Raw genomic sequence first — 20,883 nt, forward strand, 5'->3', positions numbered from 1 at the left:
ACATGCTACTATGATGCAATTGAAGAGATTTAGACCAGTTAACAGAGTTTGAGAGGGGGCGCACCTTCCACAATGAGAAGGAGCTTTAATGGAGCAGCGGCCAAGCACACAATGACAGGTAATATAAAACCCCTTTGGTCCCTGGACAGAATTTTGCTGCAAGACCAAAAGGAGTTTTTTTTGTTAAAATTAGTGTTCCCAGTGCTAAAGCATAATAAAATAGCCTATACTCTCCTCTCTCAGCTCCCTATATGTCCCACATTGGCAGCTCTGGGTATTCCCTGTGACACTGTGCTTACAGGCTGCAGCAGCCTGTATAAGGGACATAGCAGGCTGCTGTAGTCTATCGCACAGCTCAGTGCTCAAACATCCCGTACACCTGCAGCTTGTCAAAACAAATCTGGCAGAGGAAGAAGAGGCCGGATTGGGCATGCGGGGAGCCAGGAGAGGCGAGTTTAGGCTATTTTACCATCTTTTGGCTCAGGGAACACTATGTAAAAAAAAAAAAAACTTGTATAGCTGCACAGTTCCAGCACGGTTCTGTCCTAGGTTGTCTCCATGTTGCAATGCATTCCCCCTACAAGCAGATTTCCAGAATATTGGCATTTAGTAACATCCTAATGGGGAACACAGTGTTGCATAAGTGTTTACAACACGAACACACATGTTTGGCTTAGATACATAGAGTTACACTGTGTATTAGAGAAATTAATGTTAACATGTTTAGAAATACGTAATGACTAATGCTGCGCTAAATCCGGTTACATAAGTCTTACCTTGCCAGTAAAAACTGCCAGGTCCTCCAAGTGCGATGTCTCCATTCTAGACAGAAGGCAAACAGCATTTATTAATACATTACATAAGTGCGCAGTCTGCAGCTTCCAAACTACTAGACAGTAATAGGATAATGCATTAGTGCACAGGGATAAGTAGCAGAGCAGGGTACTTAATAGAAAACTGCTAGGGAGAGAACAGAATAAGGAGATAGAGAGGAAGAGAAAAAGGAGAGAGCTGATAGATAGAGAGACAGATAAATAGACAGACAGATAGATAACATTTTATTAGAGACGCCGCTCCCCCCCAATCTAGTAGTGCGTTGGATCTCCTTTGGCCTTCAGAACTGCAGCAATTTGTTGTGGCATAGATTCCACTAGGTGTCGAAATAGTTTTGCATAGTAGTTGCCACTAATTAGATGGAGGTCCTGACATGCTCTGATCAGCTGACAGGAAGGGGTCATCAATTCATGCTGCTTGCACCAAATTCTGACCTCTGATCAGCATGGTGCAACAGAAATCTGGATCCATCTGACGAGGTGATGTTTTTCTGCTTTTTAGGGATTCAATTTTAGTGCTCTCCTGATTACTGGAGTCTGGCGCTAGAACTAGACATCAGCTGTACTAGTGGACTGTTCACCTGTACTGTTGTTCTACGGGTTTCCAGGAGCACACCTTCACAGGTGTGGAATAATTGTGCAGGCTGGGTGTGGATTTCTACAGCCCACCAATCTCCTCTGGTCTGCTGCTGGTATACCTTCACTCTAGGGTTTTGGTTTCTTGCATGGCTGTGGTGTGTTGTGTGTGTATAGGTGTGAGCAGTGTCCTGTTCAGTGTCTGTGCAGGTGGCCGGACATCAGGTGTGAACAGACATGCTCAGTATATATATGTGTGAACAGTGATGTGTTCTGTGGGTCTGCGCAGGTGGCCAGGCATTAGGTGTGAACAGTCCTGTTCTGTTTTGCATGCTATTCCTAATGTGTTGGTGTGAACTGCGGCCTGTCCCGCTTTGGTTTGTTTTCCCCCTGGGTGTTTAGATCCATAGGTTCCAGCATGGGGGCGGCCTTATCGGGACGATCGCCCTGCTTGCAGGCAGCTTTCTTGTGGATTGTTGGCTTGTTAGAGTAGGGACGCGCAAGACAACGAGGACCATGGTGTGGGCTTGCGGGCTTAAGTGTATTGGCCAAGACATGAACTAATACCTTGTACATTCTATAGTTATTTCATCCAGCTATGCGTGCAGATATGCTTGGTTCATGTTTTGAGCATTTGTCAGTCATGGTTTATGTCTGCCCGTGACTCCTGTTTGCAGTTCAGCAGTTTACGTAAGGAAGAAGACATCAAGTTGCATTACTTTTCTGTTTGCCTGCGCTTTGCTTGCCTGTGCACCTCCTGTTCATCAGAATGATTCTTGACATCCTCCTTTGACCCCTTTCATTGATAGTTGTTTTAAGTCCACAGAATCCCCTTTCGCTAGATGTTTTCCCTTGATCACACTATTCCTTGTATACTGTCCACACCACTTCAAGAGAAAACTTCCCAAGATTGTCAATGTATGAAATCCCGGCCCGGCTAGTCTACACTAATTACCGGGCCTCCTTGGAAGTCGCTAAGATTGCTGGAGTCACACTGAAACTGATCCACGAAAAACTTTCCATACAGTGAGGTTCCAATTGTGATAGATAGACAGACAGACAAGAAGATAGATATGAGATAGATAGATATAAGACAGACAGAGGTGAGACAGACAGATCATCAAGTGAATCCGTTAACTAGTATCCTGACATAATTAACAGATTAGATCTTAAAGGGTTACTTTACTCAACACTGAGAATTTTAATTTTGATTCAGTGTCATTCATATATAACACACGGCCGGAGGGAAGCATGACACATGAAGATTTCACACGCCTAAGTGCTGCAGGGCGCCTGACTCAGAATCATCATTACCGATGATTGTGTCTCAGAAATAAGATAGTAACACTAGTGGTGGTGGGAGAAATGCAAACACTTTGGCTTAGGCTCCATGACTTAGTTTTTTTGCTTTACATTCCTAGAAATCCATCTTTTTTGCAATATTTACATAGATGTTCTAATCTGTTAATACCGAGAAATGAAGCAATAAAAGCAGATCTTCAAGAACAACAGAGCGGAGTCTTCCGGGATCAATATTAAAGCCCCATTTCATAGATGTAGCCAAAATATATTGCACAAGCTGAAGAAAAATGAGAAGTAATACATTGTGCCTGACATGTCATATAAATAAGCGTCAGATAACCGCTGGTAATGGCCCTCGTGTTCCGCCGATGAGTTAAATATTCTCAGAGCGGAGCCAAGAGAAGCGTGTCCCAGCTGAGATCCGTCAGTGTCACAGGCAGCTGTGTATACGAAAACCTTCACAACTGATAAACCTCACCGCTGCGTTATATGAGCTGAAGGTTTCTTAAAAACTGTTACTGTTTATCAGTAGTTTCTAAACATTTATGTATTATACACTAATCAGTATAACAACGCAGATTGTCACACACATAAAACTCGGGTCACAGTAGTGTTAAGGACTCCATTTGGGTTGTCACAACTCCCTGGCCATGTTGGATCAGAACCAGGGTAACGTCAGAGCGTCAGTCCCGGCCCACGTGATCCACATGCTGGCGCATGCTCAGTATCATTTTGGTATTAGACGCCAACATGATCACTTCTCTCCTGGTCTGTAGATGGGTTGGTCAGCTGGGAGGTGTGTTCTCCAGCCGACCAATAAGCGTTTGTCTGTACATATTTATTCTGGCTCTTCCTCAAGGAGGACGCCGGTTATACTTATAGTCCTAAGCTATTTCTGGTCTAGTCAGGCTCCTGTCCTGTTCCACTGTCAGATAAGTCTGTTGGGTGTTTAGGATATCTGGGGTGTTGTAACATCTTTTTTCTGACTTATTGCTATTTCTGCATTAATATTTCACCTGGTTCATTGCATGTTGTTTAACATCTATACCACATGTATTGCTGTTTATGAAAGCAAATATTATCCTTCTTTTCCAACTAAGGAGAGTCAGGACTGCCCCACGTTCCTGATGTGGGGTTGCCCTCATCAGGGTGAGTGCTCCGCTTATCTGGTGGGCAAAAACCCATATGTCAGACCAGGCCTTTGGGTGTAACTAGGATCTGCAATAGAACATCACACTGAGACCTGCCCCTGCAACAACCCCCTTGCGATGCATGGATGTGCTGGGTTATACAGACAGAGATGCTTTCATAGCCACTCTCCACTCTGGCTAGTACAGTAGATGAGTGTCCTGTATAAGGAGACCTCCTCTATTCAGAATACCCATGTAGGATATGTAAAATAACACTGTAAGATTAAAGTTAACATCTCAATGGTGAATTGAGACATTTGTACCACATCTATACAAGTAACATTTTTAAGTTTTTATGGTTTTACCTCTTGGTATTCACAAAAATAGTGCTAATTACCTTATAGAAATCCAAACTGAATCCTGCTTGACAGTAACCTTGTCCGGCCGGGTCAGCATTTACTGCCAAAGAGAAATAAAGAGGGAGTTTATCAAACCGATTTCATGCTAAAGGGGTCATGGTCCAGTGCAGTTCACTTAGAGGCGGAGGGCAACCCGCCGAGCTAAATCATATGGGGCGTCATTAATAGGCTGTAAGTCTGCATGGTGCACTACATGTCTCGGTGGGACTGACATGTTTTGCATGCCTTATCTATGTGGAAGTATAATACTAAGCAACTACTCACCCCAATATATTTTAGATATGTGGGTGGTTGTTCATGAGTATCTTGCACTTGTGTAATGTTACTCCATATAGCAATCTGTTTGCATGTGGAGAGAGGTGGCATTTGCACTTGTCCTTGTGTATCTTTGAATTAGTATATTGGTAAATATGGCCGCTGGCAGTGATACCTAGAGGGGTCGTCCCACGGAATTAAAGGCGTGCCGACCACAAATGCTCTACCAGCACTCCATTAATTCTGACATCACTGCCAGGACTGAGGCGAGCAACGTAGGTATAGGGGACCCGGGACTATTATTCATGGGATCAGTTGGGATCTCAGCAGTCAGACCTCCACTGATTAGCAAGTTATCTTGGTATCGTGTTAAAGACACTTAAAATGATCCCTTATCCATAGGATAGGAGATAAATAACTGATTGTTGGGGCACCGACCACTGTCTTCTCCACTGATCAGAACATGGGTCCAAAGCTTCTCCAAATTAATGGAGTGATGGTTGCACATGCATATCAGTTCATATCAATTCAATGAGACCACTGGGGATAGGTAAGTGCATGAACTTACCTATCTTCAGCAGTCCCACTAAAATGAATAAAGCCGAGGTACGCATATGTGACCTTTGCTCTATTCATTCCGGGACATTGCCTACACCCATTTTCCCAATCAGTGGGTGTCACTGCAATGCGCCCCCCAATAATCAGCTTCATTTCATGGGCTTAGCACTTTAGGGCTACCATTTCTGATGTGTGACCTCGGTATTGTCGTACGAGGAAAAGTTGTGACAATTGCAAAAAACTTCAACAAGCTGCTCAATCATGCGATTGTCACAAGTCAGCCTGTTTTGCTCCATAGAAAATCCCTGAGAAGTGATGGCAACACTTGGTTTTTCGGTGACCATTCTACAACCAAAAGTCGCCAAGGAGCAACAGATACATTTTTGAAAGTGCTGTTATAAACTCCAGTCTACATTTACAGAACACTGCAGACTCTGACTGCAAATAAATTATGTTTCCTCTTCCAACAATGATTCTTTCTAAACTGATTTTCTTCAGGAAATTGAAGGTTAATGGAAAACAAACCTCTCGGATTTTACACAATAGTGGTGCTTTTTACAGGGTTTTTTTTTTAATAAGACCTTTAAGGTAAAAGGTTTCTCCTTTTCTATGAAAACCCAAATTCTTTTAAGCCTAAAGCCTTCATCGCAGTAAACCTCATCTTACATCACATAGTAGACGGATCTTCTTAAACGGGTTCGTCTAGTCATTGAGAAAAAAAAGGGTCTAGCATGTCTTCAAAAACAGCTCCGCATCTGTCCATGGGCTGTGTCTGGTATTGCAGTTTAGCTCCATTAACTGAATAGGGATGAGATGTAATTCCACACACATGGTCACATCCAATGGACAGAGGAGGCGCTGTTTGTGAAAAAACAGAGGACCCCTTTCTTCTAGTCCTGGTCAAACTCTTTTAAAGAGGACCTGTCATGTCCTCATGCTAGTTGGGTTGGGGTTGGTTAACCCATTGATTCTCTTGCACCTCCTCTTTTCTCCGCACACCTCTCCATTCTGCTGCTCCAACCTCCATTAGATCTGGCTCCTGGCACTTTGAATCTGTCGAGTGGGTGGTCTGCACTGTCAATAGATCATGCCAGTGGGTGAGGAAACCTGAAGTCATCCATTGACAATGAACAGAGGAGATTGCCAACTTGACAGGTTCAAAAATTCGTAAGACTGTGGGAAAACAAGGGGTATACAAAAAAAGATAAGAAGTGGTGCAATAGAGGCAGAAGGGCCACAGATGCAAATCGAAGAAGCCAGTCCTGCTGATCAGAGGACATGACAGAACCTCTTTTACTCTTTCATGACCAAGGGTCACTGATGCTCCTGTGTCCGGGTCACATTTTGCAGTTCTGCTACTCCCACTTTCAAAAAAATCATAACTTTTGTAATTTTTCATTATTGAGGCTTTGTGAGGGCTTGTTTTTTTGCAGGGTGACCCGTAGTTTTTATTAGGGTTCATCCGATTTTTTTTAATCACTTTTTATTCAATTTTTTTCTTGGAGACCAAAAAAGTGCAATTCTGAAATTGCAGTTTTTTTTCTGATGGCATTCATTGTGCGGGATTGATATTGTGATGTTTTAGTAAAATGGACATTTGCAGGCGCAGCACACCAATTTTTACATTTTTAATTCTTGTATGTTTTTGATGCCAAAACCTGGAAACAGTTTCTTTTGAACTTTTCTTACTTTATTTTTTGTAATAATTAAAAGGTCGTTTTTTTTGTTATCTTTTCTTTTTTTTAAGTCACCATAGGGAACTTGAAAACTTGTGATCATTTGATCACTTATACAATATAATGCAATACTATGGCATTGCATTATACGGTTACACGGGCTATGTATCAAAAGACATACCACAGGCACGGTTTAATAGGCAAACAATAATGGTAGCTATAACACCTGAATGGCAACCTTGCGATCTTATCATGGTGGGGCTCTTCGGGACACTTGAATGCCACTGTCAGAACTGGCAGTGACATTTAAAGGGTTGATTCCTGCAATTTCCAACCACAGCTTTTGCAGGTGGGTGTCGGCTGTCGAAGACAGCTGATACCCACCGTGTATGGATTGGGCTTACCTCCTGATACACGCTGCATATGCAGTATATGCTGTAAATGTCTATACATAGCTGTATGTGTGTTGGGAAGGGGTTAAGCTGGCATACACTGTAGATAGCAGTCAGGTGAACAATAGGTAAAGGGGAATAAGCCTCTGTTGGCGACCTATCACCCATGAGAACAAAAGATCGTGGTTCTTCAAATCTGTGCCCAATCTTTCTTTTCTCTGATATCTGTCATGGAAGTAGAGTTAGGACAAATTATATGGTTGGCCGGTCCCATGGAAATCTGTAGGCTTGGTCGAAGATCACAAATGGTCACCTTTAGTCTTACTTGAAAAAGCATCTGATGAATAAACTTACGGTTGCGGCAGGGGGAATATTCTGCATACATGCTGAAGTTCTGTACGGCCAAGTAGCAGGTACCAACAGGATCTCTTTCACTTGTGTCTTTCACGCTTCTCCAGTGATATAAAGGAGCACATGCCTAGACAAACAGCAAAACAAGGGTCAATGGAAAACTGCAATGCTCAGTGTTACTACTGGTGATGAGCAAACTTTTGAAAAGGTTTGGTTCGGTCCAAATTAGTTTGAACCAACCAGGCAGTTCATCAAAGCCTCTAAAACTGGTGTATAAGACTGTCTAAAAACTATAAACGCCCTGTATAACACTCTATACAGGGCTTTTATGGCCCTTAGACAGTGTTATACTCCATTGTTCAGGACTAGTGTTGAGCGAACCAAAGCAGTAGAACCCTGTTTGTGATAGAAACTTTGCTAAAAACTTGGTTTGGGATTGTGCTGAACCAAATTTGAGCAAATTTTGATGTGAAACAGGTCAAACTGCTTTGTTCACTCAACACTAGTTACTACGTATATCAATTATTTTATGTTAAAGTGCCTTTAATAATTTAGTATATAAGGCAGTGGCTGTTTGACTGGCTGCAAGTCATGTAATAGTCAAGGCATTACTGCTACTCCCATACCACTTTAATGTCTCCCTGTGAGGGAAAAGGTAACTTGCGCCACTTGCAAGAATTCAAGCAGGGTTGTTCAAGCTTTTTTCCATAGGGAATCATTGAGGTCAACCACAAATTTACTCCAACTCACAGCCAATCAACAGTCACAGTGCAGCCCGAGTCTTAATAGTAACATGGTTTCCTATGTAGATAACAGATGCTGATTGCTTATTGCCATCTACTCCACTAGAAGCAACTAGAGTACCCATGTTATTATTAAAGTAACCCTCAAGTTTTAGGACTACTTTCTGCCCCGACACAAGAGGGGCCAGACAGTATAATACCTTCAGATGCTCTTCTCTGCCGCCCTTCTGATCCTCCACTTCTGGACCCCGTTTTCAGCTGTCCAAGATGGCTGCGGCAATTTTTTAGCTACACTGTGCACTGCTCTCTGATAGGCCAGTGCTGATCATGTGAGCAGCTTTAGCCAATCAGAAAGCTGGTAAAGTGCCTTGGTAGTCTAATCATATCAATCTACTCTAGGGATTAGGTAGTCTGAAGTTTGTCTTTGATGGCTGAAACTAGTGGATGGGAGGTTGGGCAGAGAGGAATGACTGGCGGTAATGTACTGCCCTCCCCTTGTGGTCTCAGGACAGAATTTTGTCCCAAAAATGGAGCGTCACTTTAAACATGAATATCGCACTTGTATTCACCATGGTGCTGTACAGTGATGTAAAAACATAATACAGGCTCATTTATAATCAAGCATTAAGGCCATAGCACAACTGAGATTACCAGTTACAGTGTGAAAAAAAGCCTTGCCAACTTGCCAATACAATGTATATAGATTGTCAACCGCATTCAGCTGTTACGGTACCAGACTTGGCCAACTCATATATATCCTGTGCTATATAAAATTACACTCCTCCCTTTCTCTTAACCCTTTGCAATCCAGTTTTGCATTCAGGGTTTCCTAGGGGGCTTTCTCTTTCTGCCATTATACAATGGCACCATCTGCTGGCCAGAGCCAGTACTGCAGTATGGGACATGCTGGAGAGGCCCACCACAACAGAGCGGCCAGTAATTTACAGTAAGAATACCCTGCCGAACGTTTTCTGACATTGGAGCTGTCAGACAGTGGATTGGAAAGGGTTAAGGGTGCATTTACACGGGCGAGAAACCCGGACCAATATTGCACTTGTAAACCTACTATTTTATAAGCGATTGTAATGCGTTTTGTGTAAAAAAAAATTAATCACATTGCCGCACTTGCGATTTTCAAGCACAGGAAAATCACGTATTGTTCCTGCAGAAAAATAGAAAATAGCGTCGCATTCGCATTAAACTCGCATTTACATACAAGGGCAATTTTTTTTTGCTCCCATAGGGAATAATGGGCGACTCTTACACAGAATGTTTTTTTTTCACATGTGATTTCTATGCATCTTGTGACGCGCAGAACTCGTGCATGTAAATCGCCTGTGTAAATACACCCTAAATGATCTTCTGTTTGTCAGTCTTCACTGTAGATGTGGCATTTGATTCGTCCACCAGGAACATTAGGATGTACTGTACTCTCTGATACTGTGCTGCAGGGCAAGATATTATGGAAAACAGATAAAACAACATATAGGCAGCAATGACATTGCAGCTGCAATGTAAATGATTGAACCACTGGGGACATGGGTTCAAATCCACCCAGGGCAGCCCAGCAGGGAGTGTGCATGTTTTCTGTAAATTATCTCTGGGTGTCCTGGTGTCCTCTATTAGCAAAGTTGAAACTCAGTGGTATCTTAATTGGCTTCCTTTGAACTTGACCCTGTAGTGTGTAAGTCTGTAAAAGGGAAATTAGTCATTAATCTCCTCTGGGGGACGGGCCAATGTAAACGGGATCATCTCTATGTCAGGGCTATATAAAGGAGGAGTAATCCCATTCATTTCAATCTGCAACATATACTTCTTTGGGGAAATTTTGTTTAAGAATTAGACATTAGTTCCTATGGGAGGAAAAAAAGTCACATTGCACTCACATGTAAATGGGATTTTCATGCAAGTGCAATATGATTTTCTATTTTCACTACAGGAACAACATGTGACTTTTGTGAAAATCGCAAGTATAGCAATGCATTTTTCTCGCAAAATTGGTCCGATTGGGGTTATGTAAAAGAATACAGATAATACACTGCAGGACAGAGATACTGCAGTGTTTTATTTCTGGGTGACCATAAAATCACAGGTTCAAGTCCCCTACAGGGACATAAAAAAATGAATTAAAAAACATGTTTGATATCTCGGAATCTGTAATGAAAATTTTATCCCCCATATCAAATGCTATACAAAAAAAAAAAGAAAGAAAGAAGTCAAAATACTTTTTTTGTTCATTTTGCCTCCCAAAGAATGCAGTAAAAGTGATGCAAAAAGTCATACGTACCCCAAAATAGTAACAATAATAGCTACAGCTCGTCACACAAAAAACAAGCTCCACACAGCTCCATCCATAGGAAAAAATAAAGCTCAGAGTTTTTCAAAGGCAGAAATGCCAAAACAGTTATTTTCCAAAAAAGGTTTTTTTTTTGTGCAAAACTGGCTAGCAAAAAAAAAGTATAATTTTGGTATTGTGGTAATCATAGTGACAGAAAAAAGTTATGTAATTTACACCGCATACTAAACTCCATTAAAGAAAATGGCAGAATTTATGTGTTCTTTCACCCTGCCGATCCCCCCCAAAATTACTAAAAGTTATGCAAAGCATTATATATACGCAGGGGCGTAACTAAAGGCTCAGGGGCCCTGATGCAAAAGGTGAGCTGGGCCCCCCCCTCTATCTGTATCTGTACCCGTACCCATACCTAAACCATGCTGCACAGAGGCATAACTTGAAGCTCCCGGGCCCCGATGCAAAACTTGTAATAGGGCCCACAACTATAATGCTTTATTCATAGTACTGGGCTCCCTATATGGAGAAGAGTGGCCTTATGGGCCCCCTAAGGCTCCTGGGCCCGGGTGCAACCGCATCCCCTGCATCCTCTATAGTTAAGCCCCTGTATATACGCCAAAATGCTACCCACAAAAACTACAGCTCACCATGCTAACAAACAAACACTCATGGTTATGTCAATGGAGAAATAAAAAAGTTAAGGCTTTTGAAAAATGGAGATCCAAAAAAAAAAATTGTCACATAGGCTCTGTCCTTAAGGTCTTAATAATAGCAACTGATTGCTTTGCAGTCTCGCTACTTTTGGACGCCATGCTGTCATTTTTACTTAGTGCACATGTGATAGTGTCATATCTCTGGCTTGTATCTGTGTTTTGATCCCTGCTGCCTTATGACGTATCCAAGAATCATAAACAGCTACTTTGTAAGTTTTTATACCTGAGACTCTCATTAGTGTCACGCTTAAGTTACCTGTGGAGTATGAGATTATACATAGAGCCGGACTGAGAGGATACAGAAAACAGGGTAGACATCAGCTGGGAATTAGTGGGAGAACCTGCTGAGATCCTGGTATACACACAGTACAAAGGGCGCACCACTGCAACAATTACAATGAGCCCTGTTACGGTGTTTGATTCTGCCAACCAAGAGAGATGAGACTGAGAGGGGGTTATTTACTTAGATTGGCATGTCACACGCTGGTCTAAGTAAGCCGTCCAACCAGCTACATCTGACAAATGTATTAGGAAGCACCAGCCTCTTAATATACTCTTTGTGGGGAAAAAAATCCGGCACCTAGAAGAAGTTGTGGCTTTGCTGCAAAACTCGGCATGCAGTTCCATCTCAGATGTGCGGGTGATTAAAGTTGTGGTGTGATTAGATGAACGGTCTTGCCAGCTGAGACCCTAAAAGTGGTTCCAATCTTGGCCTATAAAAAGGCTCCTTGTGTGTACTGGACCTCTTTTTCCGCTTGGGTAGACCTTGTTGACCACTAGATGCCTCTAATAATAATCTTTATTTGTATAGCGCCAACTTATTCTGCAGCGTTTTCGAGGCACATGGGGAACACAAACAATACGAAATTTACAGAAATTATAAAAGTTGCATGTGGTATTCAATTATTTGGAAACGAAGGTGGTGGAGTGATACAGAAGGTACCGGAACAGGGGGTGGAGCAAGGGGGAACACAACAATGCAATAAAAACATGTGATATACAGTTTTAAGGACACAAACGGGATGGGGGTAGTAAAGGAGGTATGGGGCAGGTGTACATAGTAGGCAAAAATGGAAAGCCATAGGGAGAGGCAGGGGGCATATTGTTGGGGTGGGGGACTAGATCAGGAGGTTTGGCATGCTATTTTGAAGAGGTGCGTCTTTAAGGCGCATCTGAAGTTCCGCATGTCCTGGATTGTTCGGATATTTTGGGGTGGAGTGTTCCAGAGGATCGGTGTTGCTCTAGAGAAGTCCTGGAGGTGAGCATGTGAAGATCGTATTAGAGGGGTGTTTAGTCTGAGTGTGTTAGCAGAGAGTGGGCACACTGCCTGGATGATGTATTGACAGGAGGGAAGCAATGTATGGTGGTGCAGTGCCATGGAGAGCATTGTGGGTGAGGGTGATGAGTTTGAATTGAGTTCTGTAGCATATTGGCAGCCAGTGAGGCAACTGGCATAGTGCAGAGGCATCAGAGAAGCGGCTTTAAAGGAAGATGAGTCTAGCTGCCGTATTTAGTATAGATTGGAAAGGGGAGAGTCTGCGAAAGGCCCCTATGACAGAATTTCAGAGGGGGTTAACAGAGTTTGAGAGGGGGTGCATTATTGGAATGCGAGAAGCTGGATGGTAGTATCAACGAACTGCCCACCACCTGGGCTGTTCTGACCAGACTGTTAGGAGGTATTGGGACCAGTAGATGTGTGAGGGCACACAAGGCGACCGGGCTCAGGATGTCCTCGACAGACAACCAGTAGAGAGGATGATCTGATTGTCCGATAAACTCAAGCAGCTCCAAATGTTTTGTTGTCCACCATTCAGAGATAGATGACACTACCGATACAGGCCTTTGTGTCTGTCTTTGACACCCACACACCATCACCTCCATTTGCAGATGTGTCGTGAACGAAGAAACTAGATTATTACGCAGTGAAACTGGGTTATTTTCAGCAATAAATCCAGGCTTTGTTTGGTCACTAACGATGGCCATGTTCATGTCTGGAAACCTAATGGTGAGCGCCTCAAACCTGCCTTTGCTGTGGAGTGGCACACTGCCCCTACTGCTGGTGTGATGGTCTAGGGGCCATTGCATATGACACTCGGTCATCTCTAGTAGTGGTACGATGGACAATGACAGCTCATTTCCAGCAGGATAATGCTCGGCCACACATAAAAGGGGGCCACAGGAATGTCTCCACAACATTGTCACACTTCCGTGGCCTGCCCAGTCACCAAATATATCGACAGTAGAACATGTATGGGACCATCAAGGACCCCAACTTCGTAAGCTTATGAGTTTGCATGATCTAATGGCTCAGTTACAGCAAATATAGACCAATATGTCACAGGATTCCATACAGAACCTAAATGCCTCCATGCCAGCCCATATTATATATTGTATCCAAGCTAAAAGCAGTACAACAAGGTAGTAGAGCCTCCTTGCCCACCCGTGTCACATCTTGTATCCAAGCTAGAGGCGGCCCAACAGGGTACTAGAGCCTCCATGTCCGCCCGTATCACATTTTGTATCCAAGCTAGAGGTGTTACAATAGGGAACTGCATCCTTCATGTCCGCCCGTATCATATCTTGCATCCAAGCTAGAGACAGTTTAACAGGGTACTAGAGCCTTCATGCCCGGCCGTATCACATCTTATATCCAAGCTAGATGTGGTACAACAGGGTACTAGAGCCTCCATGCCTGCCCATATCACATTTTGTATCCAAGCTAGAGGTGGTTCAAGAGGGTACTAGAGCCTCCATGACCCCCGCTCATATCACATCTTGCATCCAAGCTAGACATGATTCAACAGGGTACTAGAGCCTCCATGCCCGCCCATTTCATATCTTACATCCAAGCTAGAGGCGGTACAACAGGGTACTAGAGCCTCCCTGACTGCCTGTATCACATCTTACATCCAAGCTAGAAGTGGTTCAACAGGGTACTAGAGCCTCCATGCCCGCCCATATCACATCTTACATCCAAGCTAGAGGCGGTTAAACAGAGTACTAGAGCCTCCATGACCACCTGTTCCACATCTTACATCCAAGCTAGAGGCGGTACAACAGGGTACTAGAGCCTCCCTAACTCCCTGTATCACATCTTACATCCAAGCTAGAGGTGGTTCAACAGGGTACTAGAGCCTCCATGCCCGCCCATATCACAACTTACATCCAAGCTAGAGGCGGTACAACAGAGTACTAGAGCCTCCATGACCACCTGTATCACAGCTTACATCCAAGCTAGAGGCGGTACAACAGGGTAGTAGAGCCTCCATGCCCGTCCGTATTACATCTTACATCCAAGCTAGAGGTGGTACAACAGGGTACTAGAGCCTTCCTTCAAATATTCAATTTTCCTCAATAAATGACCCTTTTACTCTGATATTGTAATCACTTATATCAATGTTACAATCACACACAGAAAGTTTTATTCCATTCTGAGAATTCCGTCTAGGGGAGGGATTTCTTTTTGTCAATGAATATACATTTGTTTCATCTAGTGGCACTTCTTTGCGCCAGATGAAAAACGTACGCCAGCTAGGAGTTGGAGCAAATTTTTGCTGTAATCTACGTCAGTTTCATGCATACTGTAGAGTGTGGTAACAGAGACGAGCCATGTGTCACCACACCCCCTTAAACCGGGCCATGTCCACTTTTTTGAAAAAGTGGTGTGGTGCAGCATACAAGCCCAAAAAGTCACAATTTTGGCGGATGCATCAAAAAAATAAAATATAAGCATAAAAAATTGTTATCACTGTATCCACAAAAGTCCACACAATAATAATCCCGCACAGTGAGGTCCACCAGAATTAAGCTTTTTTTGTTCACCCTATATCCAAGAAAAACTGAATAAAAAGCAATCAAAAAAGTCATATGTACCCAAAAATTGTATAAATAAAACGACAGGTCACCCTGCAAAAAACGAGCCCTCACACAACCCTTTTGACAAAAATGGGTTAAATGTTAAATGGTACCTTTAAAAAAAAATACAACGCATCCTGCAAAATGCAAGCCATCGTGTGGCTAGGACGTCAAAAAAATAAAAGAGCTATGAATTTTTTGAAAGTGAGGTCAAAAAAAAGAAAATGAGAAAACAAAAAAGGCCTTTAGCAGGAAGGGGTTAAAATGGATAATAAAATCCATTTTCTGAAACATTTCAGACAGTTCTTAATGGATAAATCAGGGATTTATGGCCGTGAAAGTCATATGACAACATTTTTTTAAAAGTTTGTGAATCATTATGTCAATTACTACGGTTTTAGATGAAATATGAGAAAGTCAAAAGGAAAAAAATCATCCTCACCTTCATCTAAGTGGCGTCATAGAATTTTTAAAGAGATTAAAGCTGTAATGAGAAGAGACTTCCTGACTGATGTAATATACATCCTAATTCAATATACATTTATTACACACATGCAACATCCAAAATGGGAAAAATGAGTATTTATGAAGTCTAGTTCAAATTCAGACATATACAATTAGAACATAAAATATGACCTAAATTATCACAATTCAAACACTGATGTTCTATTCTCTGGACCATCAATGTTTAAAAGGACTGTCAAGTTGGTAACTATAGGATATGTCGTCAGTAGTAGATCAGTAGGGGTAGGTCGCCTGAGACCTCCGCCTATCAGTTGTTCGCCGGGCTGGAGTGCTCGTACACTGAGCTGATTTCTGCAGAAAGTAGACAGCTCCGTTCTTACTGCAGTGGCCAGGCTTGGTATTACAAGCAAAATTCCTGTTCACTTCAATGGGAACTTGGCCTGCAATTCTAAGTCTGGCCACTACAGTGAGAACGGAGCTATCTACTTCCAGAAATCAGCTCAGCGCACAAGTGCATTGGCCCAGAGAACAGTTGACTGGTGGGGATTTCTGGCAATGGAGCCCTGTCAATCTTCCATTGATGACCGATCCTGAGGATAAGCCATCAACAGTTTATACCATATAAACCCCTTTATGTCCTGGACTACCCCTTCAAGGAGAATGTTCTAGCTTCTTTATAGTTGTCCTCTCACCTTCATAGCAAAATCAAATATATCCTAGGCTCAGTAAATCTATGAAAATGTGCAACCTAGTAATTCACTAAACCACCAGGGAGATACCATTCATAAATGTGTCTGGCTATAGATTTAGGGAGAAAGTTACGAAACAAGTTGTGCCAGAATTCTGGCGTTAAAAAGGCTCATATTTTTGCATTCTTACATAAAAAATTGTGACTTTTTGACCTTCCTGAAGACTGCAGGCCACTGCTGTTCTAAAAGTGTGCAGTGCTTAGAAGAAGGGAACGTGGGTAACCACAACCCCACAACCCACTGGCTTTACTAGGATTTACACCAGAAACTGCACGGAAATTATAGTGAAAATGTAACTGGCACAGATTTCACATTCTAGCGCATGGACTGGCCAGACATGTAACAAAGTTGTGTACCAAATTTATTAAAGGGGTTGTCTTGAAATTCAAGAAAATGGCCACCTTCTAAACAGCCTGTGAGACGCCTGTCCTACTCTGTGCCTCAATGACATTGAAGGCCAGACAGAGATGATATAGGCCCTGGCAATAAAGGTCTTAAGCCCTTTACCAACTATTATGGTCATGATGCACTTGGGTTGGGTTAGTGCTTGCACAAGTGCATTTGAGGAAAATTTATCTCATTGTAAAGTTATAGGACCTTCCCTCCCCATGGGCCTTTAAGTACTGTCCTAATGCCTAAATGGTCAGTCCATTACTCGTGGACACCTACCAACCCTGAAGAAAAGGAAGGGTAGCCTTCACTGCAAGAACTTTCCAAAATGTCCCCTTGAAGAACCCAATATGTTTGCCCCATATAAGCAGTTTTTACTCAATTATGTATTATAAGGGAGAGTCAGGTAAATGAAGATCTCATAATGCTTTTGTATGACCCAGACTTCTAAAATGTGTCGTCTAGCCTGCTGACAACAACATAACTTGAAGCTCCTGGACTCCAAGCAAGGCCCCTCCTAGCATGTGTCACATGGTGTCATCTCATATAACAGAGAACCCTCTGGAAGGTGGAATGTGAATTGAAATGCCTGGTGTACTTGTTATGTTGTACACTGTTTATTTAAGAGACCAGTGGGGCGAGGAAAAGTAATGCTTTTGGAAACCAAGTCTTCTTGTGAGACAAAAAAGTTAGATAAGGCCCGATTCTCACAGTTTTTTTAGAGAGACAGGAAGTGGTGGTTGTTGGAATGTTGCAAGTTCCTGCACCCCAAGGCTACTCTTCAGATTACTGCAGGCGCAGGACCCAATCAATAGAAGATATTTTCAGTTACGTTGAGGAAAGAGAGACAAGTGGAAAAAGAGGCAAGCTACTGACAATGTCTTGTTTCAGTTCCACTGGACAAGAAAAGACCTCTTAATACTATACCATGGTCATCAAAGCTGCACTCCTCTGACCCTCACTTCTAACAAGACTGAAGCTAAGACTGTTGTGAGGTCAGTTCGGCCAATGAAACCAGTTTTCTCTTGTTTGGAACATCATAAGACGGTGTAATGTGGTTTGCCCTGGTAAAACCATTAATCTCAGAGTGGTGCCCCCAACGGCGACCAAGATACGAGGCCCACACTGAGGAGCTGGCGGGGTAGAGTTGGCACTTGTCACGGTGGCTCTACCAAACTCTCCCCAGAGGGATGCATAGAACCTCAGTCAAGGCGCTGCTAGGCCTCTTCCAGGCAACGCTGGGACAGCGGTTACCTGTATAAGTGTTGTGGACGTGAAGTTGTCACATGTGACACCACTATTCCTTTCTCACCGTAGATTATCTGGCGGATGAATAAATAGAGTCCACACAATGTTAGTCTTGAATACCTCAATCACTGGGAATGGGCAGTGACTGGAAACTTTACTGTAGAAGATGCAGCAGAATATAATTAACTCGCACGTGCAGGAAAGACAAGTTGCTAGTGTCAGGTCAGGGAGGAGAACACAGGATGATATCAGGCCTGCAGTCTCAGTTATCTGCAGTGCTCCGCTCCTGGACAGGGAACACTCCGGAGGAGCACAGGGAAAGGGAACACTCCACTGACACTCACTCAGAACTCTTGAAGACAGCTCTGCATGGCGGACTTCTCACTCCTTTCTCACTTCAGAGGAGGCTCCTGGCATGGAAGGCATCAGGATACCTTTCCTCCTCTTCCATCACTTCACCACATGAGGGTTGAATGTACCCCCATGTGGCTGCCACTCTCACTCCTCTCTCAACCATTGAAGATGACAGACCCCACCTAGCTCTCAAGTACTCATACTTATAGGTACAAACATGATGTGACTAGAGAGATATTGATACATTTCCAGACATATCCTAGTCACTTTCAGACATTAACCTCTTACATGCTGCAGCTGTGCAATACACATAACAGTAGACAAGATGCTTTGCACAGTGCATCCACATAAAAGACGCGACATGTATAACATTTATGGAAGGGACAGAAATAGGTCCTTTGGGCCACTACATCAGTTCTACATGTCCAATACTGTGGGGGTGCTTGAAACAGAATGATTCCTGTAGAGCAGCCACCGCTTTTCCCTGGACTGCCACTTGTTGCCTCCATTACCATCCACATGTGCCCAGCCTTCCCTACAAACCCTGTTGCCCCTCTAGGCCCCCTTAGGCACCAGGGCCAGAGTGCAACTGTTATCCCTGCACCTCTAGTTTTATGTCTTTTTTTTTCTGCTGTGCTTCCTATTCCAATTAGTGAAGACATGTAACATTGGTATTTTCTATATCAAAGCTTCCAAAATGACTGCTTAGGGAAGAATACATTATACTTTATTATGCGTACATCTGGGTAAGAAATATTTTTGAAATATGACATCTGTTACTCATTGTCCATTGGAGTATAAAAATATAGTAAATACAGTATAAGCTTCTATACTCCCACATCAGACATGAATAGGTTTCCATTAAATCTCATACTTACCACAACTTTTTCCTTATGAGACCGGACTGTTGCCCCAAACCATTGTTGTGACTTGAACTCAAGTGTCTGTTTGGTCGAATTTATTCTGACTTGTCTGTTGTCTGCACAGGAAAAAGAGCATTAACCACAATTCACATAGGATACGTCATTTCATGCTAATTTGCAATGAGACTGTTGGACAGACTTGTTAGCTGGTGACTGAGTTACAGTCCTGCTATAACACAACATAAAACACAAAAAGGATGTAAAAAAGACTGAAATACAAGAACATTTCCTGCTAAATATAATTACCACTGAGACCCTACTAAAACCTGTCTTGGCACATAAACCGGTCTTGTAAGCCATATACATTTCTTTACCGCTATTAATCATTTAGGAGAATTCATACCAATACGGAAACAATATGTGTCCTTCCTATAAAATATCATTGCTGTATAACACTATAAGTAGGAGGATCTAAAGGATAACTCAAACCTAACCCTACAAATTCAATGCTGTCCATAGTCTGCACAGAGTCCCCCTATAGATATGGGTAGTATGCTAAAATGCTGCATTCTCCACTACTTATAAACTGGAGGAGAGCGGACTATAGCTATGGGGCCAGTGGTGAAAGGGGCTGGAACTGAACTGCTCCAACTACCCTGATATGGGAAGTGGTGATGTACCCATGTAACCATTACAGCCAATCAATGGCCTCAGGGGTTTCAAGGCATGCAATGTTGAGACAAGTGATTGGCTGCAGTGTTCATGTAGGTACAATAGCGTGACACCACTACCAGAGATGTCAAAACTGGTGGAGCTCTTTACCATCACGGGGCATGGCAAACTGGGAGTGACATTTCCAAGATGAGTTTTTTAAAAAAGGGTATGGCTAAATATATTCACAACCCCTATATTAATATCCGACCCCTAAATTAATTTCAGACCGCAGATCCCCTAAATATATTCAGATTTCTTAAAGGGGTTGTCCCGCGCCGAAACAGGTTTTTTTTTTTTCAATAGCCCCCCCGTTCGGCGCGAGACAAACCCGATGCAGGGGTTATAAAAAAAAAAACGGATAGTGCTTACCTGAATCCCCGCGCTCCGGTGACTTCTTACTTACCTTGCGAAGATGGCCGCCGGGATCTTCACCCTCGGTGGACCGCAGGTCTTCTGTGCGGTCCATTGTCGATTCCAGCCTCCTGATTGGCTGGAATCGGCACACGTGACGGGGCGGAGCTACGAGGAGCCGCTCTCTGGCACGAGCAGCCCCATTCAGAAGAAAGAAGACCGGACTGCACAAGCGCGTCTAATCGGGCGATTAGACGCTGAAAATTAGACGGCACCATGGAGACGGGGACGCTAGCAACGGAACAGGTAAGTGAATAACTTCTGTATGGCTCATAATTAATGCACAATGTACATTACAAAGTGCATTAATATGGCCATACAGAAGTGTATAACCCCACTTGCTTTCGCGGGACAACCCCTTTAAGTATATCCAGGGCCCTTGCATTAATATAAGACCCCAGTATAGACACCCAATATTTATATCAGACTCCAGGCCTCTTAAATATATTCAGACCCCAGACCAGACCTCTTAAATATATTCAGACCACATACCACCTATATTAATTTCAGACCCCGGACTAGACCTCTAATCTTATTCAGACCCCCGATCCAGCAAAAAATATTATTCTGTCAGCAGACACAAATTTATACTG

The 20,883-nt window shown here is 43.0% G+C and overlaps 1 protein-coding gene across 1 annotated transcript in view; it reads right to left on the bottom strand.

Moving 5' to 3' along the window:
- ITGA8 (integrin subunit alpha 8) overlaps nucleotides 1-20,883 on the bottom strand; it is a 193,297-nt gene that overhangs the window by 138,877 nt on the left and 33,537 nt on the right. Inside the window, exons 3-6 of the mRNA XM_066585336.1 lie at nucleotides 19,181-19,281; nucleotides 7,496-7,619; nucleotides 4,239-4,300; nucleotides 777-822 (exon numbers count right to left, since the gene is read on the bottom strand). Coding sequence (XP_066441433.1) covers nucleotides 777-822; nucleotides 4,239-4,300; nucleotides 7,496-7,619; nucleotides 19,181-19,281 — 333 coding nt within the window. The remainder of the gene's footprint in view (nucleotides 1-776; nucleotides 823-4,238; nucleotides 4,301-7,495; nucleotides 7,620-19,180; nucleotides 19,282-20,883) is intronic.

Source organism: Eleutherodactylus coqui, chromosome 12 (genome assembly GCF_035609145.1).
Source record: "Eleutherodactylus coqui strain aEleCoq1 chromosome 12, aEleCoq1.hap1, whole genome shotgun sequence".
In the NCBI taxonomy this organism is placed as follows: Eukaryota; Metazoa; Chordata; class Amphibia; order Anura; family Eleutherodactylidae; genus Eleutherodactylus; species Eleutherodactylus coqui.